This window comes from Furipterus horrens, unplaced genomic scaffold, assembly GCF_987537825.1.
Source record: "Furipterus horrens unplaced genomic scaffold, mFurHor1.1.pri manual_scaffold_4, whole genome shotgun sequence".
Classification (NCBI taxonomy): Eukaryota; Metazoa; Chordata; class Mammalia; order Chiroptera; family Furipteridae; genus Furipterus; species Furipterus horrens.
The window spans coordinates 137715223-137736947 of record NW_028327174.1 but is presented as its reverse complement, the minus strand read 5'-3'; the positions used below and the strand labels follow the sequence as shown (position 1 = coordinate 137736947).

At 38.2% G+C, this 21725-nt stretch overlaps 1 protein-coding gene across 1 annotated transcript in view; it reads left to right on the top strand.

Moving 5' to 3' along the window:
- ADAMTSL1 (ADAMTS like 1) overlaps positions 1 to 21725 on the top strand; it is a 400901-nt gene that overhangs the window by 140742 nt on the left and 238434 nt on the right. The window contains exons 5-7 of the mRNA XM_090274075.1: positions 1920 to 2046; positions 17437 to 17511; positions 20833 to 20990. Coding sequence (XP_090130201.1) covers positions 1920 to 2046; positions 17437 to 17511; positions 20833 to 20990 — 360 coding nt within the window. The remainder of the gene's footprint in view (positions 1 to 1919; positions 2047 to 17436; positions 17512 to 20832; positions 20991 to 21725) is intronic.

Genomic DNA, 21725 nt, shown 5'->3' with positions numbered 1-21725 from the left:
CTGAAACCAGATCAAGTTCTCTATATTTCATGCTCTCAGAGTACCATGTATCTTGTTTTATAGCTTGTGTAATGATTATCATTTTACATGTATTGTATTTGATTATTTGAGTAATATTTGCCTCCACCTCTAGACTCATGATGGTGTGCCCCTGTGCGCTTAAACTCACCATTGGATTTTGTTCTTTGCACAGTGCCTGGCCCATAGCAGATCTTTGATCATTGTCGGTTGAATAATTAAATGATTGTTTTGTAAATAAATGACTTCTGCAACTCCCATTTCACACCATGCTCAGAACATAAGAGTGAGTGCAGAAGTTGTTCAGCTCAGGTATGGGTTCTTTTTGAAAATAACTTTATTGCATTCATATAGAAGCATATCAAAGAAGTCTTAAACCAACATGCACTTGGCTCTGCATGGATGAAGGTTGGTTTAATTCTGACATGGCCTCACTGCAGCCTCTGAACCTATCGAGGGGCATTGCTGCTTCACCACTGTGAAACTTTCTAGATGGAGTTAGCCTACCTTTGCTCCTGACTTAAGAGCCAGGCACTATGTTTTCTAAATGGCATCTTCACATAGCAAAAAAATGTACAATTGTTGAAGGAGTTGGTACTTTGTCACCTATTTTAAAAGATACCTATGTGCTTTTGATGGAAGAAAGAACATTAACACATTTAAAGACAGTACATTTAAACACAATGTTAAATAATTGTATTTTTCTAGCCTTTGTCTGAACATGTGTTTGCAATTATTAAGTAAAGGTACAGAAAGGAAAAATCAGGCCTCAAAGAAAGGTCACATTAACAACCAGATTTTTGAAAGGCAGGATGAATTGTGGAGACTTTGTGGAGATAAGCCCCTTTAAATGTAATTGCAGTTCCCATTTTAGTTCATCAAAGACAGTAGATTAAATAGTTTGGGAGTGGACTAAGTGTTTTGATACTAGATCTAATAAGAACTAGTGAGGTACAATGGTCAAATTTGGATCTGAATCATTTTTTTAACTTGAACATTGGAAAGGAAAGAGTAAAAATGCAAATGAGGTTGCCCATATACTCAATAAATGCTTGTGATTTTGTTAACCTGACTTGTACCAACTATAAATATTTTGTTAGATGTGTTTAGAACTTGGCTGCTTATTACCTAAGTGACCTTGGCAAGGTTCAGGACCTCACCTATAAAATGGGGCTATCTTACATGATTGTTTTGAGGATTGATGAGCTATGTGTATTGTGCCTGGTGCAGGACAGGGCAGGCACATAGTAGGTTCTTAGTGTTAGTTATCTCTATTGCCCTCCATGTCAGCCCTCCTTGTTCACCACACACACGTATGGCAATCTTATTTCTGTCGGCTGATTGTGTGATTCTGTTTCTCTTCACATAGCTAGAAAAAGAAGTATTTTCATTATAATTCAGCAAACATTTACTGAAGTCCTACAATTTGCCAGGCACTGTTCTAGTTGCTTGGAATATATCAATGAACTCAATATATAAAACCCTACCCCTAAGCCTCTTACATTCTAAGGAACATAGGGAACATGGATATTATTCATTAAGTTTTTCCTGTTACAGTTACCTCATGGTTGTCTTTTGTTTGTGTGTGATTTGGGTGAATCATAACTATTAACAGTGGAATTATTTTTAAGTTAAGTTTCTATACTATCAATAGTGCAGGATCTTCCTCTCTTCTTGATCCCTGTGTCCCTCTTTCCCCTTCTTTTTCTCTTTCTTTTTGTTTATTTGAACTATAAAACATCTTTACCCATGCTGTTTTTTTTTCTTTAGCTTGACTCAAATTCTAGCTAAATTCAGTTCCCTTCACAGGAAGCATGTTTTAGTCCTCTTTGAGGATGATGGAGAATCTGTGGTCCAGCAGCAGGCACCTGGTTGAATCACACATCTTTCTTTCTTGTTAGATTGTTGGCTGCGATCACCAGCTGGGAAGCATCGCCAAGGAAGATAACTGTGGAATTTGCAACGGAGATGGGTCCACCTGCAGGCTGGTTCGAGGGCTGTATAAATCCCAGCTCTCCGCAACCAAATGTAAGACACTACAGAAATGGGACAATTTTGGGGGCCTTTTGACTTATCTCCTTCCCTGCCTGCCTGTGCTTAGCTCCCCTCAACAACTAGTGAAGAACACCTCCACCAAAATGAACACAAATCGGAAAATATTGTGGATTAGTTTAGGTGGGGCGAATCAGGTCACCCATTGCAAACCCAAAGAGGAAACCATTCCTTTTGAGGCACATTAGGAGTAAACTAGACATGGGTCTGTATGCAGGCATGAGCTTGTTTCCTGGCATGAATACAGACTGCACCCTAGTCGCTACCACACACACAGTCAGATGTGCATGGTGGAATACAGCAGGAAGCATGGGCAGATCAGAGCAAATTCATTCTGACCATGGTGGAATCACATGGTCTTCATTTACAAAATGACCTTTGATCAGTGCTGATCACAGGTTTTGTTTTGTCTGTTTTTTTCCAGAATTAACGTCAGGCAATGATAATGTGAAGCCATTCATTGACTTTTTGTCCTACACCAGCACGATAAATGTATACTTACTATATTCACGTATGTGCTAGAAATTTTATATGATCATCTCATTTAATCCTTATAACAATCTTTTAGCAAGGTCTTATTTATCCCTGAGTTAAAATAAGATAACTGAGATTTAGCCATAATATGTGATTTGCTCAGTCATACAGCTGTAAAGTAGCAGACCCAAGATTTAAGCCCAGAGTCTGATTCCAGAGCCTAAGCACATATTCACTCCTCTGAACTGTCCCACAATTCTGTTCTATGGTGGGACATTTGTAAAGTAGTTAGATGGACTGAGGCAAGGTAGCTCAGATGTCTGCCTCGCTGGGTCCTGCCAAGGCAGGTGGCATATGTTCTCATAATTCCTAACCCAATAATGGAGTCACACATCAATCTAGTTCATTTTAGAATACACCGTTCTCTGTGACAATCACTGCGCTAGGTGCTGTGGTAGATACAGACAGAAATAAGACAGCCCTTGTCCGCAAGGACATGCATTTTTAGTGTAATTTGACCTTGCTTGGCATATTGTCTCTAGATTTTGCCATTACCCAGAATCCTTCAATAAATCCTTGATTGAGTCTCCTCCGCCTTGGAAAATGAGAATGAATATCTTTCTTGAACATGGTTTGTTCACTATACTTGTTGTGTAGGTGGAGGAAAACAATTGACACATGAGAGGTTTGTGGCTTTCAATGGACTTGCAGGTCAAGAAGAAAGGCAATGTGTACTGGAGAACTATTCCGAGAAGTCAGGAAAAGGCAGCTTGCCGAAAGAACCAGGCTCTAGGGGAAATGAGGTGGCAGGAGAAAAGACTAGGGACTTTTAAATACATGAACCTTTGGAGGTGCCAACTTAGGGAACTCTCCACATTCTAACAGCCCTGCAGGCAGTGAAAAATGTGATTCTTAAAAAAAAACTTTTAAAATTACTCTGGCAGAGAGAATGAACGATGAGGTAAGTTCGACATTGATATAGTACATTCAGGCAATATTCTTTTCTTTGGTTATGTGTCGGTAGCATTTTCTGTAAGTTGAAAAATTAAAGACTTTCGACAATGGAAACCAGATAAGGCATAATTCTTCTGTAAATCTCTGACATCATGGCGGGATATATTTGAAAAAATATGTTATATTTAGAAAGTCACTTTTATAGAACTCTTTAAGGATATTGGAAGAGTTTGTTTTTGTTTACTTATTTGTATCACATAACTGAATCAGTGTTCTTATCTAGGAATCTAGAAATTTCTCAGGCACAAATGATGGCAGACATGTGTGCAGTACCTGCTGTATTGCACCTTCTGAGGGCATGGTCTTCCTTTATTCCTTCTCCTATCCCCCTGCCCTGTTCCTGTCCTCATAGAGGATCCTGAACACACTGCTCAGATAGATATTCCTCTTTCCCTCCTGTTAGAGGTTGATCAGGGGCCTGTGGGGCCTGAATCACTGTAGAAAAGGTGGAAAAACTATGAAGGAGCAAACTAAAGCAAATTGAGAGCCATAAGTCATCTCGGGGTCTGCAGATATATAATAGATACCTCAGTGCAAAGTACTCTATTCAAGACAGACAGTGGGTAAATTATAGAACACACAACCTGATGATTTTCCATAATGACAAAATGCAATCAGTTCGTTTACCTTAGCACTGATGATGCCTCATGACAAAATGATTTATATCAATAAAGCCCAGCATATGCATGCATCTCACCACAATCTATAGCAGATGCTGAACAAACTGCCTCGTTTATGTTTTCTCCACCCCAGAAGAACCTTCCACCCAAATTTACAGACCGTGGGGTGACCCGCAGGCTGGGAAGACGAGGCTGCACTGCAGGGCCCCTGTACGGGCCAGGTGTGCAGCCCTCCACCCGTGAAGGCCTGGAGGACTTCTGCCAGGTCTCTCCCTGGGCTCTGCCAAAAGGACTGCGAGCCAGCCACATGCTCTTTCGAACTCTTAGCACTCAGATTCCCCACATTGAACTCATTTTCTTCTGAACTTATATCCAACTTTTTTCCCCTTATGTTATCAAGCCTTGGGGGAACAAAGAAAAAACAGGAAAGTGGAGAAAGACCATGGCGGAAACTGCCAGAAGGAAAGGAGAGTAGAAGAAACTTATCAAATGGCTGCCATTTACTGGCAAGTAAAAAAGAGACTGTCTTTGTATTAAAAGACATTATTTTTGCCTTATACAAATACAGAAAACAGAAAAGGAGTTTGATTGGGCACATTTTCCCCCTTTTTAAAAGAAAAAGCTATCCACTAAGAGTATACACTGTTTCCATTTTTTCCTGATCACTTTCTTTCTACTTCCCAACCCAACAGCAAATAATCAAATTTAGCTAACGTTAACTTACTTTTGATTCTTGTATTAAAGACTCATTTTCCTCCAAATTTTATTGGCTTGTAACATATGCATTTTCCAAGTCTATACAAACCCGCTTAGACATAAGCCAGCCTATTTCCTATCAATGTGATGTATCTAGCTTTGCAAACCTCTCATATGTATCTGCATGTTTTGAAATCTATTGGGAATCCTAAAGCTCTCCCTCCACCTTTCTTGACTGGCAAGAACTGGCTAAACGAATTTGTATCATGATAAAATGAAGCTCTTCATTCCTCTCTTTGCTTCTCAGACTGTGGCTTATGCTGATTTGTAAGAACTATGGGTAAACATATTCCTGGACTATCGTTCTGGCTCAATGATTTTGAGATAAAGGATGTTCATAATAAAACACAGATATATATATTATAAAGTGAATAATACATATGAATGCTTTAAAGAAAGCAGGAAAATTTAAAGAAATTCCTACCCTGAACTTCAGATTATACTCACAAGCTACTCATCCATTCATTCAGCGGCAATTCACTCATTTATTCAACAACAAGTATGTGTTGGGTACCTGCTCTGTGTTGAGGAACTCTTTTAGGTACGGGAAACATAGGAAAGAGAAAAACACATAAAATCCATTTTTCTCATGGGGCTTACATACTGGTGTTGGGGATAGACAGATAAAAGGACAAACCAAACAACTAAATAAAATGTATGTGTGTTATACGGTGATAGGAGAAAAGTAAGGCAGGGAAAGAGATTTGGAAAAAGTAAGGTAAGGAAGAACCAGAGATTGGGCTGCTAAGCAAGAGTGTTAAGAGGGGAGTTGCAATGCTAAATAGATTACTAAGGAAAGATTCCCTTGTAAAATGACATTTGAGCAAGGACCTACAGGAGGTACCGGTGGCACACCATGCAAAAGTCAAGGGCCAGAAAATTTCAGACACAAAGAACAGCAAGTGCAAAAGCCCTGCAGTAGATGCATTCTTAACATATTTCTTGAAGAGCAGAGAAGCTGGTGTGTGGTGAAGAATGGCACAGACAATGCAGGATTTTATAAGGATTTTGGCTTTTAATCTCAATGAGATAAGTTGCAGGAGAAAATTTTGAGCAGGGCAATTACCTGATTTGATTTACTTCTTAAAGGAATCACTCTGTCTAGTATGCCAAGAAAAGATTATAAAGGGTCCAACTGTGAGACAAAGGAAAGCAACCTGCAGGCTATTACGCTAAGCCAGGCCTGGGACCAGGATGGCTTGGACCGTGGTAGTAGCAGTGAAGGTGATGAGAAGTGATCCAGTTTGGGATGTACCACATTTCTTTGAATCTAAGACATCATTGACTGAAAGGTGTACTATACACCCACTAAGAAAAAAAAGCTGCCATCGAAGTTAAGAAACTATGACACAATGCCTTCTGACCACTTAGGGCTTTTTCTGGCTGGTTTGGCTCAGTGGATTGAGCGTCGGCCTGCGAGCTAAGTGTCGCTGGTTCGATCTTCCAGTCAGGGCACATCAGAGAAGGAAAACTCTGACTCCAAAAAACCTCCGCTGCCTTGCGGCATACCTCTTCAGGGGAAAGGCTAAGGGAGTAAACCCCGACAGAAAATCCGGAGCCGGAGTCCCTAAGGCGGTTTGACGTTGTAGTCAACACCGGCAACTCCTGCGGCGCACCTGAAGCCAAGCTGTATTGACTCCGTCTTTCCCTTGGACCCTTCAGCTGCGAAGAGAGGGGGGGTCTGCTGCATGGGCAACAGCAGACCCTCCATATCACCCTGCCCAGGCTCTGTAGCTTCAGCTTCACTGGAGAGGACACTCCAGCGTCATCGCAAAATGTCGATTCAACACGGGAGGAGACAGATACCGTGTCACTCCCGAGTCGGACTGCACAACCATTCTCGGCGGTGCAGATAGACTCTTAAGAAGCTACACCATCGTCTCTCGAGACGGACGGCTGCCGAATATATTGATAGATCTATTTTAGACTTAGATATACTTTTATCCTATACTGTATTATTCTTATACTTCCAGAAAAGGAATATAAAACTAAAATAAATTGATAAATAAAATTAAACTTATTTTCAAGCTTTAATTCTTTTTAATCATTTTGGATTCAGTCTATTTCCACACATCATCAGGGTACTTGTGATACGGTATTTGTCAAAGAATCCAAAAAAGAAATAAAATCCATTGGTATTGGGCTCTTTTTTAACAGCCCTGTTGAGGTATAAATGACATACAATAAACTGGATATTTAAAGTGTACAGTTTAGTATGTTTTAACATATACATACACCTGTGAAACCATCTTCTTGGTCAAGATCATGAACATATCCATCACCTTAAGGGTTTTCTAGTTACTCTTGTAATCCTTTCCTTCTGTTCCCTCCTGCCCTGTTTCTACCACTATAAATTAGATTGCATTTTCTAGAGTTTTATATAAATGGACTTATAAAGTATATACTGCTTTCCAGTTCTATTTTTCATTCAGTGTAATTATTTTGAGATTCATTAATATTGTAGCATATATCAGCATTTTATTTTATTTTATTACTGTAATTATTGCATTGTGTGGACGTACCATACGTTATTCACTTGTTGATGGATAGTTGGGGTGTCTCCACTTTGGGGCTCTTACAAGTAAAGTTGCTATGAACATTCGTGTCTTTAGATGGACAAAGGCTTTCATTTCTCCTGGGTAAATTTCTGGGGTTAGAATGGCAGGATTATATGGTAGGTGTATATTTAGCATTTTAAGAACCCACCAGACTATTTTTCTGAGTGTCTTACTATTTTGCATTTCCACCAGCAATGTCTGAGAGTTTCAGTTGCTCAGCATTCTTAACATCACTTGATATTGTCAGTATTTTTTTACTTTAGACATTCTAATTGGTGTGTAGTGGTATCTCATCATTGCTTTAATTTGCATTTTTCTAATGGCTACTGCTATTGAACCTCTTTTCATGTTGTATTCCAGTTGCTGATGTAACAAATTACTACAAACTTAGTGGCTTAAAACAAAACACTTATCTTACAGTTCTGGGAGGTCGGAGTCTAAAATGGGTCCCACTGGACTAAAGTCAAGGTGCTGCTGGTAAAGCTATGTTCCTCCTGGAAGCTCTAGGGAAGAATTCATTTTCTTTTATTTTGACTTTCCAGGTTCTGGAGACTATCTTCTTTCCTTGGGATCTTCAAAGCCCAGCACCATAGCATCTCCAGATCTCTATGACTCTAACCTCCTCGTCTGCCTCCCTTTTCCAATTCAGAGAATACTCATGATTATATCGGGTCTGTCCAGATAATCTAGGGTAATATACCATATTCATAGGCTGGGGGTACATTTTTGGCAGGAGAAGGGAGGCAGGAATTATTCTGCCCATCACATGTGTGCTTGTTTCCTTTTTGGTGTTATGTTAGTTCAGGTCTTTTGCCCATTTTAAAAAATGGTTATTTGGTTTCCTACTGTTGATTGAGTTTTGACAATTCTTGATATATTCTAGGTACAAGTCCTTTGTCATATATGTGAATTGAAAATATTTTCTCTCACTAGGTAGCTTTTTTAAATTTTTTTCAAAATTGATAAGTGTTGTCTTTCACAGATTCAAAACTTTTCATTTTGGTAAAGAAAAGTTCGTCTTTTTTTTTCTTTCATGGGCTGTGCATTTGATGTCGTGTCTAAGACCTTCTTGCCTAAACCCAGGTCACAAAGTTTTCGCCTATATTTTCTTCCGAAAGTGTTAGAGTTCTACATTCTGCATTTTGATCTATGACCTATTTTCAATTAATTTTTTTATATCTAGATTAATTTTTTTATAAGGATGTCCAATTTTTTCAGCTTCACGTGTTGAAAAAAACTTTTCTTCTCTTGAATGCCCTTAAAAAGGTCAAAAATTCATTGCCCGTTTCTGTGTGAGACTATTTCTGGAGTCCATTCTGATCTCTCATCATATACCACATTGTGTTGGTTACTTAGCTTTAAAGTAAATCTTTTTTTTAATTGTTTTTCTATTACAGTTGTCCCACTTTTTCCCCCATTGCTCCCATGACTCACCCAGCCCACCCCTAAAGTAAATCTTAAAATCAGGTAGCTTGATTTCTCCAAATTTATCCTTCTTTTCAAACTTATTTTAGCTGTTCTAAGTTCTTCGCCATTCCACATAAGTTTTATAATCTGTTTTTCCATATATACCAAAAACCTTGCTGGAATTTTGATTAAAATTATTTTAATTCTACAGGTCGATTTGGAGGGAATTGACATCTCTATCTATTAAGTTGTTCAACCTACAGACACTTCATGTCTCTGCATTTATTTAGGTCTTCTTTAATTTCTTTTATCAGTCTTTATTAGTTTTAAGCTTGCATCCCTGTGTGTTTTAGTTAAATTTATACCTCTTTCAAATGGCGTTGTATTTTTATTTCAGTTTTTTTGTCTTGCTAGTTTATTCTTGGCCACATATTTTGTGAAATTGCCAAACTCATTTATTAGTTCTGTGAGGTTTGGGGTTTTCTACATAAACAATCATGTTATTTACAAATCAGGATGGTTTTACTTCTTTCTTTTCAATTTATAAACCACTTGTTATTTTTTATGGCCTTACTGCACTGGCAAGGATGTCAAATACAATGTTGAACAGAAATGCTGAGTGGATATCCTTATTTTATTTTTATTCTTAAGGGGAAAGGTATTCAATTTTTCATTATAGGGTTTGGTTTTTTTTATAGATGCTCTTTATCACCTTGGGGAAGTTCTCATCCATTCTTAATTTTCTGATAGATAGTATCATAAATGGATGTTGAATTTTGTCAGATGCTTTTTCTGTCTCAATTGATATGAACATATGATTTTTCTAAGACTTTTGTGATGGATAATATTAATTGATTTCAAATAGCCTTGCTTTCTGGGAGTAAATTCTACATGGTCATGGTGTATTATTCTTTACATAAATTCCTGAACTCAATTTGCTAGCATTTTATTTGAGAGTTTTTTATATCTATGTTTATGAGAGATAGTTATCTGTAGCATTCCATTCTTATACTGTCTTTGGTTCTGATGTAAGTGTAATACTGGCCTCATAAGATGAGTTGGAAAGTGATTCCTCCTTTCCTGTTTACTGGAAGAGATTGTATAGAATTTATGTTAGTTCTTCTTTAAATTCTTGGTAGCACTCACCAGTGAAATTTCCTGGGCCTGAAGTTGTTATTTTCTGTTTTGGTTTGGTTTGATTTGGTACTTAATTTTTTAACATAAAAAATATATAGTAACTATTTTAATGTTTATTCTGTGTTTTGAATGATTTTTCTCTTCAATGTAGGCTTTATTTTGTTGCTGCTGCTGTTGTTGTTTAATTTGCATGCCTGGTAGTTTTTGACCTGACTCCAGATATTGCAAAATTTATCTTACTGGATACTAGATATTTTTGTATCCCTATATATATTCTTGAATTTTGTTCTGGAAGCAGTAAAGTTATTTGAAATCAGTTTGATCCTTTTGGCTCTTAGAATTTGGTAGCAGGGACCAGAGCTATGTTTGGGCTAGTGCTAATTGGGCCTTGCTGCTGAGTCGAGACCCTTTGGAGTGTCCCATGTCCAATGGCATGTAATTTTCCAGCCTGGCTGGTGGGGTGAAGTATTATTCAGGCCCTGTATACATGGAAGATACTCATCCCTTTAATTCTTTTATGTGATGTGGTCCTTTTCCTGGCCTCAGGTAGCTTCTTCAGATGCATGTACTGATTGATTGGTATGAGTGTGCTGCTGGATATCTAAAGGAAGCACTCTGACCTCTAGAGTTTTCTCTCTGTTTAGCTTTCTCCCTCTAGTAATCTGTCCTTCTAACTCTAGCCGCCTTGAGCTCCTTGAACTCTTAGCTTTGTCTCCTCAACTCAGGGAATCCAATGGGCTCTGGGTTCCCGCTTTCTGAGCTATGGCCTGGAATGTCTTTCCAGGCTGTAAGCTGAAGCAATGTTAAGGCTTACCTACTTTGTTTCCTAACTCTCAAGGATTGCTGACCTTCTTTGCTTGATAGCCTATGTCTTGAAACCCAAGGTTTCTTTCTTTTTTTTTTTTTTTTCCTGACCGTTTGGTTGTTTCAGGCAGGAGAGTAAGCCTGGGCCCTACTTCTCTATCTTGGCAGAAAGTAATGTTGATGCTGGTCTCTTAATTCAGGGTTCTAGTTATGTAGAACTAGTCAACTTTTTACTCCCACTTTGATGTTCTTTAGCACTTTTTTAGCACATCTCCCCACAGCCTTCATAACCATTTGATTCCCAAATATTAAATGAATGTGCTCTACTATTATCTTGAAATTTTCCTCCAAGCTGGTGATACCCGTTTTGCAAGTTTGATACTGGCTGCTTAGATGTTAGCACCTGTGCAGGCAAAGATAGCTATGGCAGGATCCCTGCCTTGGTGAGAAAGAATATAAGACACCAGCGATTATGAGATGCATTCTGATTTCATATATCTTAAAATATGAAATGTGATAGAATCAGTGAAATAAGACTTTTTGACTCTAGTGACAACAGGACTTTCAAACTGATTGAATATAAGCATGAAGTCAAGGATGGCTCCAAAGTTTTTGATCTATGCGAATCTGGGGGCTGGGGCAGGGGGGAGGAAACATCTTGTTGGGTCTGTTCAGTATACATCCTCCAGTGTGCAATTACTGGTAAACTTGAGGGAGAGGAGGTTTGAAGGGCTCATCTTATTTTATTGGATGTATTTTAAGAGTAATAAAGTTGGTATGAAGATTAAAAATATACTATTAAAACCTCCTCAAGACTGGCAGACTATTTTTATATGTAGCCAATTGTATTAACAATGGCTCTTTCATTTAGAAAAATAATAATGATAAGATTGAGTATCAGCCCCAAAGGCTTAGAGCAAAGAGTCTTTAAAAACTTACCAGCAAGTCTAAAAATAAGGTAAATTCAGGTATCAGAGTAGGAAATCCTATCTTTTCAAAATTTATCATCATTATTATCACTTTTCTCTGATACAGCAATGAATCACACAGAAAAAATTCACATATGACAAGATTAAAAAGTGATTCTAAAATGCTCTATGGAAAGATGTGGAATATGTATATATATATGTGTGTATATATATACATATACATATATAGATAGATAAAGAGAGAGAGAGAGAGAGAAAGAGAGAGAGAGAGAGAGAGAGAGAGAGAGAGCTGTAGATTATCCTTTAGGTACAATCCTTGAGAACAATCTTCTTGAAAAAGGGCATTTGCAACCCATATATGGGAAATAGCAAGATTTATGATTCCCATGGAAACCTTGCCATTTTTTTACAGAGAAAGAGGTTACCTGATTTCTGAAGCAGGTCTTTTATAATAATTGATTAATAACCTAGAAATAACTCTTGAATATTGGCATCATGGTTGCATCAAGAAAGCCAAAATAGATTAGGACTGATGCACTTGATCATAGAGTACTGTGCCTTTGTGGGAAACGGCTCCCAGAGGATTGTGTAGGACAGTGGGAGAGGGTATAGCCACCTGCCTTGCCAGCCATATCCACTGAATTAATTCCTGAGGGGCAAGTGAAGAAACCAGACTGCTTGCACATTCTCAGATGTCTTAAACAAATACCTCATTATGCACAAATAATATAATAGTTACCAAATAGAAGAATCCCCCAACCCATTCCTAATCATTCAGAATTTATCATCAAATGAGGCAATTATTAATATATATACAACTCAAAGACTGGCTTTTTATCAACATGCAGAAAGTGAAATTAATTTTTTTCCATCTTGCATTTTTTCAAATTACAAGCATCATATATTAAAGCGTATTCTGAGATGTATCCACTGGTGTTAACAGATGATATGTTAGAAAAGGTTTCCCTTCATGAACGTATTGGAGACACACTGGGTTAAATAGAGAAAAATGGGTTTCTGTGGTTCAGAGCTTCTAAGAAACTAAGTAATGTGCTTTGGAAATTTCCATGAACGGGGAATAATATGTAGTATTTTTAACATTTTTAATTTTAGGTCCCTTTTTCACAGATCATTTTATAGGGCTGCAGCTTTATCTTGTTTGTCACTGAATCTCGGGTATCTAGTGTGGAACCTGACACTAGGAGACACTCAAAAACATTTGTGGAATAGCCCCAGCTGGTGAGGCTCAGTGGATTGATTGCCAACATGTGAACTGAAAGGTCAGCACTTCGATTCCCAGTCAGGGCACATGCCTGGGTTGCAGGCCAGGTCCCCACTTGGAGGTGTCCGAGAGGCAACTGATTGATGTCTCTCTCGCACATCAGTGTTTCTCTCCCTCTCCTTCTCCCTCCCTTCCCCTCTCTCTAGAAATAAATAAATAAAGTATTTAAAAATTTTGTGGAATAAAGGAATAGATTTGCTGGTTACCCGATGACCTGCCAGTTGCCTGTTAGCCCTTTACAGAACCATAGAAGAATAGGTCATGATTATCATACCTCTGTTGCTATGTACTGCTGACAGTTCAAGTTTGCACCAGCTCAAGTTGCTTTTCCTTTGAGCAGGCAAGTGCACAGGGGCATCAGGAGACGTTCCATTCTTGCCTGGTCTACTCTCTCCATCCTACCCTTTTCCCCCAACAACCATGGAGGTTCCTCCCCATCTTCCTCAGGGAGCATACAAAGGTTACTGCATCAGCCAAAAGCTAGATCAATGCCCCAGCATGTGGAATGTGAGTGAGTCACTTCTCAGCAGAACAAGAGGGAGGCCGCCTGAGCAGTGTGTGGGTCAGAAGACTGCCACAGAGCATTGCAGACCAAGCAGAAAGCAGTCCTTTTGCTTGCACTTTATTTGACCTGTGGATAAACAAAGACTTTCTATTTGTAGAAATCCCATTGTTTTAACTGCTTTGAGTTTCTTTTGTAAACTTAAGCATCCATGTCTTTATGCGAGGCCTTTAGAGGTCTGTGGGCCCAGTCTGAACACTCTTTGTTCTTTTTCTATATTCCCCTTACATGGTTTGTTCTTACAGCCACAAACTCTTAGCTATCTGAAATTCAGCCTTTTCTTTAACAATGTATGACATTAAAAACAACTAGAAGGTTGTAGTGCGAATAGAATATTCAATATTGCAGAGAACTTGATAAATGTAAGCTCTTGTGGGAAGAAGTTGAGGGCATGTGAATCTACTTTCTCATTCAGCTGGCTATGTGGTAGGGGTCTTGAGGTATTAAAAACATCATAAGAATAAACAGTCTTTGTTTTTAAAGAGATTTGGAATAGAGGGAGGAAAATGATATTTACAAAACACTGTGTTCCAGGTTGTACTTCTATATATCTATATCTATAGCCGTACCTATAATCTCTTCACAATATTATTAGATAAGTGTTGTTCCCCCTGTTTTACAAACAGAATAACTAAGGATCAGGGAAGTTAGGGAACTTCTGAGATTCACTTACTGAAATTAAATTCACCCAAAGACAAGATGATATGTTGAAATTCAGAGAGATTGGCTGCCTTTTGAGGTTCTTTAATTTAAACTAATTTTTTTCAGTCATAGGATGATAATGTATAATATTGGAAAAATATTTGAGAAACAGAGAATCCCACAGAGCTCCTGAATATGCTTGTGATTTTAAAATACCTTGTCTCTTGTCTTCTGTTTTTTGACCTTGGGCTACTTGTTATAATTCTTTTTTTTTTTTAAGTATATTTTATTGATTATGCTATTAGAGTTGTCCCAATTTTACCCCTTTGGTCCCCCTCTGCCCAGTACCTCCCTTCTCTCCAGCAATCCCCCGCTACTTAGTTCATGTCCATCGGTCATGCATATAAATTCTTTTACTTCTCCACTTACTTTACTATTCTTAATGCACCCCTGTTTATTTTGTACCTACCAGTTATGCTTCTTGATCCTTGCACTTTTCCTCCATTTTTCCCTTCCCCCTCCCAACTGACAATCCTCCATATGATCTCTCTATCTATGGTTCTGTTGCTGTTCTAGGTGTTTGCTTAGTTTGTTTTTTCTAGATTCATTTGTTGATAGTTTTGAATTTGTTGTCCTTTTACTCTTCATAGTTTTTATCTTCTTTTTCTTAAATAAGACCCTTTAACATTTCATATTATAAGGGCTTGGTAATGATGAACTCCTTTAGCTTTACCTTGTCTGGGAAGCATTTTATCTGCTCTTCCATTCTAAGTGATAACTTTGCTGGGTAGAGTAGGACCTTGCTTTTCATCCTTTGAATACTTCTTGCCATTCGCTTTTGTCTGCAAATTTTCTTTTGAGAAATCAGCTGATAGTCTTTTGGGAACTCCTTTGTAGGTAACTCTCTTCTTTTCTCTTGCTGCTTTTAAGATTCTCTCTTTATCTTTAACCCTTGGCATTTTAACTATTATGTGTCTTGGTGTGGTCCTCTTTTGGTCTAGCTTGTTTGGGACTCTCTGTGCTTCCTGGACTTATATGTCTATTTCCTTTGCCAAATTTGGGAAGTTTTCCTTCTTTATTTTTTCACATAAGTTTTCAATTTCCTACTGTTATTCTTCTCCTTCTACAATCCCTATGATTCAGATGTTAGTATGTTTAAAGTTGTCCCAGAGGTTCCTAAGCCTCTCCTTGTTTTTTAAAATTCTTTTTTCTTCACTCTGTACTGGTTGATTGTTTACTTCTTCCTAATGTTCCAAATTGTTTAGTTGAACCCCAGCTTCCTTCCCTTCACCACTGGTTTCATGTAGATTTTTCTTCATTTCACTTAGCATAGCCTCAATTCTTCCCTTATGTGTTTGCCATACTCAGTTATGTCTGTCAAGTCTGTGAACACTGTTATCACTAGTGTTTTGAACTCTGCATCTTTTAGGTTGGCTGTCTCCTAGTCATTTAGTTCTCCCTCTGGAGCCTTGATCTGCTCCCTCTTTAGGACCATACTTCTCTGCCACTCAACTTGACAGGCTCCTGTGTTTGCCTCTGTGTCTTAAGTAGAGTCGTCTCACCTGTTACATTGTAAAGTGCAGAGCCTTAGGTATTCGCCAGTGCAGGGCAACCCATTTCACCACGTTGTGGTGCTGTATGTGGGGGAGGGGTCAGAAAGGGAACGATACCACTTGCTCAGCACTCGCCCCTTTTCCTGTCACTTCACCCACTTCCTGAATATGACTGGCACCCCTCTAGCTATTGCCCTGGTTGTGGTTCCCAGAATGGGTGGGTTTGCAGATGTTCTAGGACTGGGGAGGTTTTGAACAGACTCTCATAAAAGACAGGCAGTTTCTTCCACCGCCCCAGCCCCCACTGCTTTTCACAGCCAGAAGCAATGTGACTTTATTTTCCTGGCACTAGAACCGTGAGCTGTGGGGTCTGGCCTGGGACTGGGATTGCTCCCCAGGTGCCCCTCCCAGCTTTTATAATCCATGACTGCTCTTTCCACCAGCCGGCCACAGCCACTGCCTTGCTGCCATTGCAGCCACCATATTGCATCCTCTCCACCCCAGCTCTGCCACTCCCACCTGTCTGGATGAGTATTGCTTCTTTATATCTTTGTTGGACTTCCATGCAGTTCAACTTTCTGGTAGTTCTGGTTGTTTTTGTTTTGAGGTAGATTTAATGCTTCTTATAGTTGTGGAAGGAGGTGGAGCATGTTTACCTGTGTCTCCATCTTGGCCAGAAGTCCCATAGATCTCTCATTATACTTCTCAAAGTCTTCACTTCTTCATAAAGTGGGGATGGTAGCATCTTATTTGCCTATATTAACAAGTTTTGAATGAAGGAATGAATAGTATAATTTAGGTGAAAGTGAAACTCTTCAGTGCCATGTACATATAAGGTACTGTTGTCACAAATTGAGTTCTAAATCAAAATGCCAGTGATGTGTTTGGGGTACATGTAATATACCTTTGATTATTTTAAATGTAGATTTTGGAACTGCTTCCAATGAGTTTAGGCTCAATTTCAAGCACAGTAAAAAGTAATCCATTTTTAAATGATCTGTGACTCAGCCATTTTCTTTTTCAAATCAGAGGGTGGGGCAGAAATATGAATAACCATTTATGGGACACTCGCTATATATAGTGTTCAATGCAAATAAAGTAAAAAATATTGAAGAACTGGAAAGCAAGATTTTTGCCCTAGAGGGGCTTAAAGAACATAAAAAATATTTATTTCCTCTATTTTTATCTGTCCTACTTATGTAAGACAGTTACTTTGCTAGAAAGAAATCCAGATTTTGATACAATAAAGTCATCCTTGGAACATTAGAATTTCCTTTTGTAATATAACACAATTGCTCCAATTTAGAGAAATTTCGCAATATAAGCCCAGGATTTAAAGTCAGAAATGAAAACCTGTAAATCACTTTTTTCATATATCAAAAGTCACATGTTTTTTAAAGATCAACTCCCTCATGAGTTAGCTAGTGACCAGCTTTTTTGGCATATTTTATTTTGAGGAAAGTAAAAAGTTTGATTCCCAAATATTGGTGTTCACATTTCAAAGACCTAAGAAAATATTGTCATGTTGCAGGGTAGGGGTGCTATGTAAGTCAGTGCCTTTATAGGAGACAGGCCGTCATTTTGTATCAAATTATGTACTTTGAAGACTTTGCTTTGTTTCTCTCTAGTGGATGACACTGTGGTTGCTATTCCCTATGGAAGCAGACATATTCGCCTTGTCTTAAAAGGACCTGATCATTTGTGTAAGTAAACTTAGTTGTTTTCCTTTGGATATTGGGAACTTGGGGCATTATTATTTTATTTTATTTTTGTTCCCAGAATAGATTAAAATGCAGAAGTACAAATCTTTCCACTCTATTATGATATTTTGAATGCTTCTGTTTATCTTTTGGTTGCCTGATGAGATAGCAAAAAAGTCTGTGGTAATTATTTCTAACCACAGTCATCCTGAAAAATACAAAATAGAGGCTCTCTATAGATTGTTCGTGAGCTAAGCACATGTTTATGCTTTTGTGGATATTATTTATCATCTTCTGCCTTCTTTCTTTCCAATCAATCTCAATCTTTTTCTTGCCTCGCCTCTCACTTTTCTTCTTCCTTCCAACCATTCCTCCCTTTCCTTCCTTCCTTCTTTTATTCTTCCTACTCTCACGTTTCATTACTTTATCAATTCAGAGGAGCATATATAAACACCAAACAACCTTAACGCTGTGGCATTTAAAGACAACCATGTTGGTGTAATTAAGCACCCCAAGTATTAAAGACAATATAAGGTGCTAATATCTTGAAGATAGCTATTGGATTCAGGATCACTAAAGGAGTGATCATAGCCCAGAGATCAATGGTAGGATGACCCCACCAGAGTTTGTATAATAACTGATGTTCAAGCATGCCAAGCCAGCAGTACATAACCACATCTTAAAAAAAAAAGAAAAGAAAAAAGAAAAAAATTCAGTGTGGCTTAGATATAGACCTGTAAGTTACAAGCAAAAATTCTGGGCTATGAACCAGTGAGGGGGTAGGAGAGGATATGCTAGCATTTTCTCCAAAACTCAGTTCCCTGAAAAATTTCACTGTAGTTCATCCCTCGAGCATTTCTGTGATTATTCCCTTGAGCATTTCGATTGTTCCTGGGTTCCTACAAAGCCATTTATCATCTTTTGCTCTTTGTTTTCTTCCTCCCACACAAGACTAAGAAACCAATTTAGGTAGCAGGCACTGTCTTTTGACAATTGGATTATGACTGAAATCTTTCCAGAAAGACAAACAAGATGAAATCAAATTAGAGCCTGGGAAAGTTCAGACAGCCTATTATAGTCTTTCTAAAATAAAAATAAGTACATTTCATGGGAGAGGTGGGGTTTGAAAAGTTGTGTGAAGTAAAGGAATAAATAAGAAAATAAGGTACAGTTCAGGCAAAGCCAAAAGATACTGATAAGACACCTTATATGGATCCAAGTTCTTTTCTGGCCCTGAAAACCACAAAAAAATATAGTATTCACATGTCAGAGGATGATATATGTGTGTACACTATTACCGTTTAAATTATTTGCTTTTCCCCTTGAGAACTGGACCGAGGTAACTACTGGTGTAACAAACCACTCAAAACAGGGACAGGCTAAAATGAAACATCAGACCAAGACCACCACCAGGTTGAGGACTGACTCCTCACTGCAGAAGAAAGAACTCAAAGTAATAGATATAAGAGGAAAAATTATTTTATAAATTTATTAGCCTCCCAGATTTCCTAGTTATGTGATCACTAAGAAGCTAACAAATTGACCTTCTTTGGTTTAATTGTCCCAAGGTAATTTGTAAAATTGCAAACAATATTCATAGATAATGAAAAGCAAAATGGAATCTGCTTCCCCATCCCCCAAAAGACATACTGTTCATAACATATGTATAACTAAGGAAGCTTTTGTTTTGTTTTTTTGTTTGGAATATAATTCAAAATAAATTTGTGCATAAGTGATGCATTGTTTCTCTTCCAACTTTTTTGCCCTTTACTCCCTGCATCTGGTCCAATATGCGATGAGCCCTAAATATTTAGGGCCAAACTAGAACAAGACTGGACAATCGGGTCCAGCTCATCTTTTATAAGAAGCACCTTGAGAAGGACACCTAGGAGGCCTGGGGACAAAATTCAATCACATGCTCAGGTTAGGTTTAGGACTCCAAGATTTTTCCGAAACTAAATTAACTTATATCCTGCAGATATCTCCACAACTTTATGTAAATACATGTAAGGCAGCCAGAAGGATGATGCCTAGAGGAAAGAGATTTAGTGCTATTACTTCCCTCTGATGAAAATGACTATGGGACCTGCACTCAGATATTCCCTTGGTGTACCTTATACTCTTCTGTAAGGTACCCTCTGCTCTGGCACAGGGGAAGGAAGCCCGACCTACTCCCAGGAAAGGGCTACACAGACTTCACCTGAGGGTCATGGGCATTTAATTGGACACCAATATTTCTACCTGTTGGTATTCCTTATAGTAGAGAACTTGATTTAGACAACACATAGAATAATTTATTACAAATACTTTAGGCACTTTAGTACCTCCAGGGGCCTTAAAATTATCCCTAACCACAGAATCCCAATCTGTAAAACATATAAGAGGGGAGTCAGTCTGATTGAATATAGGTGAGAAGACCTAGGGCTTCACTCGGGCTCTCCATCTTTCTTCTAAAGAACCCTGCCAAAACCAAGGATTCTTGTTAGACTTAGCCTATCTACCTTCCTTTATGCAGTGGGCAATTATTCTAAACTACCTCTCAATCACATGAGAATTTCACCCACTTTGAAATATGCATCATAATTACCATTTTTCCTAGCATTTGACTTCCTACAATAAAAGATGCTTCACAGGCTTTGTCATTGGCTAAATTAAGATTGGAATGTTCTAGGAATCAAAAGTTCTCCTTTCTCTCTTAAACTTTTATGCAATATCATATATGTACACAATACTGAATGAAGTACCAAAAATGATTTTTAAAAGAAAGAGAACTAAAATGGGCAGTTAGTTAGTTCCCTGTCTTAAGTCACTATATTTCTTCATTTCGAACAATAGCACACATGCAGTAAGTAACCAGAACATATAAATAAACACAAGGTAATGCATAAATATAAAGTCACACAGGTACTAAGGGAATTTGGACATGCACCCTGTATCTCACCGAGCAAAAAGAAACATGTAGGGTATTCTAGGCCAAGGGCCATAAAGACTGAAGTCAATTAAATATGTATGGGAGATGGTTTAGTCAAAGGAACAGGATCGTGATAAGGTGGTCCAAGGAATCAAAGGTTTTTTTACAGAGGACCTTGAATGTTTGGATAATGAGTTTTAAAATAATTTTATTGGCAGGATAAACTCCTATGTGATCCAAAGTGCCTGTGTATTTTGTTTGCATCATAATTTTAATTGTGTCAGCCCCATAAAGCATAATTCTTCTCCCTTACTTAAGTAGTTCTAGACTCTGTTCCATGGAAAGTACTTTCATGAGGTCTGTTGTAGCCCTGGGAACATCTTTCTCTTCTCTTCATGTGTTTGATTATGTAGATCTGGAAACCAAAACCCTCCAGGGTGCTAAAGGGGAAAACAGTCTCAGCTCTACAGGCACCTTTCTTGTGGACAATTCTAGTGTGGACTTCCAGAAATTTCCAGACAAAGAGGTCCTGAAAATGGCTGGACCACTCACAGCAGATTTCATTGTTAAGGTAAGCCCATTTAGTTACCTTATTTTCAAGCCGCCTCCAAATTCATGTTATTTATAATCTTCTGAAAAGAGAGGCTTTAAGATTTGACATAGATTTGGAAAGCCTATTATCCAAGAGATGTTTAACTCAAGGGTGTTGAGCTACATCCTAGACTTTACAAGAGCACATGATTTTTTTCAAAGTCCCAGGAAAATCCTAACACTGTGTGTATTGAATGTAATAAAAGGACCCCAGTCACAAAGCCAACATATCATTTGTTGGGGGATATAAAACTTTTTTTCAAACAAGTTAGGATGCAGTCACTAATTCATATAAGAGGTCCTCAGTCAAAGAGAAAGACAAACTAATGATCCCTAGACTTGGTCATGCTTCCTTCCAATTCAAGTTCTGTTTTCTCTTGTACTGGCAACAAGACGAAGTTGTTTCCTTCTATCAGAGCTTCCCTTACTCTTCAAGGTAATATAAAACACATTGCTGGAAGCAGCATACATATTCTGCAGGGAAAAAAATGTACACACTAGAAGAACATTTGGGAATCACAATAAAATAAAACATATTTTTTCCTTCAGTAGGTCAGAAGGACCTGAAGGATTTCAGCTGTAAAGCTGTAAAACTTATAATGTGTCCAGGACTCCATAAATTTTTCATCATGGGACCTGAAGCCAGAGGACATTTGATTTAAGCTAAGGCTTGATGACCCCATGGCAGCTGGAAGTAAGAATGCATATAGGAAAA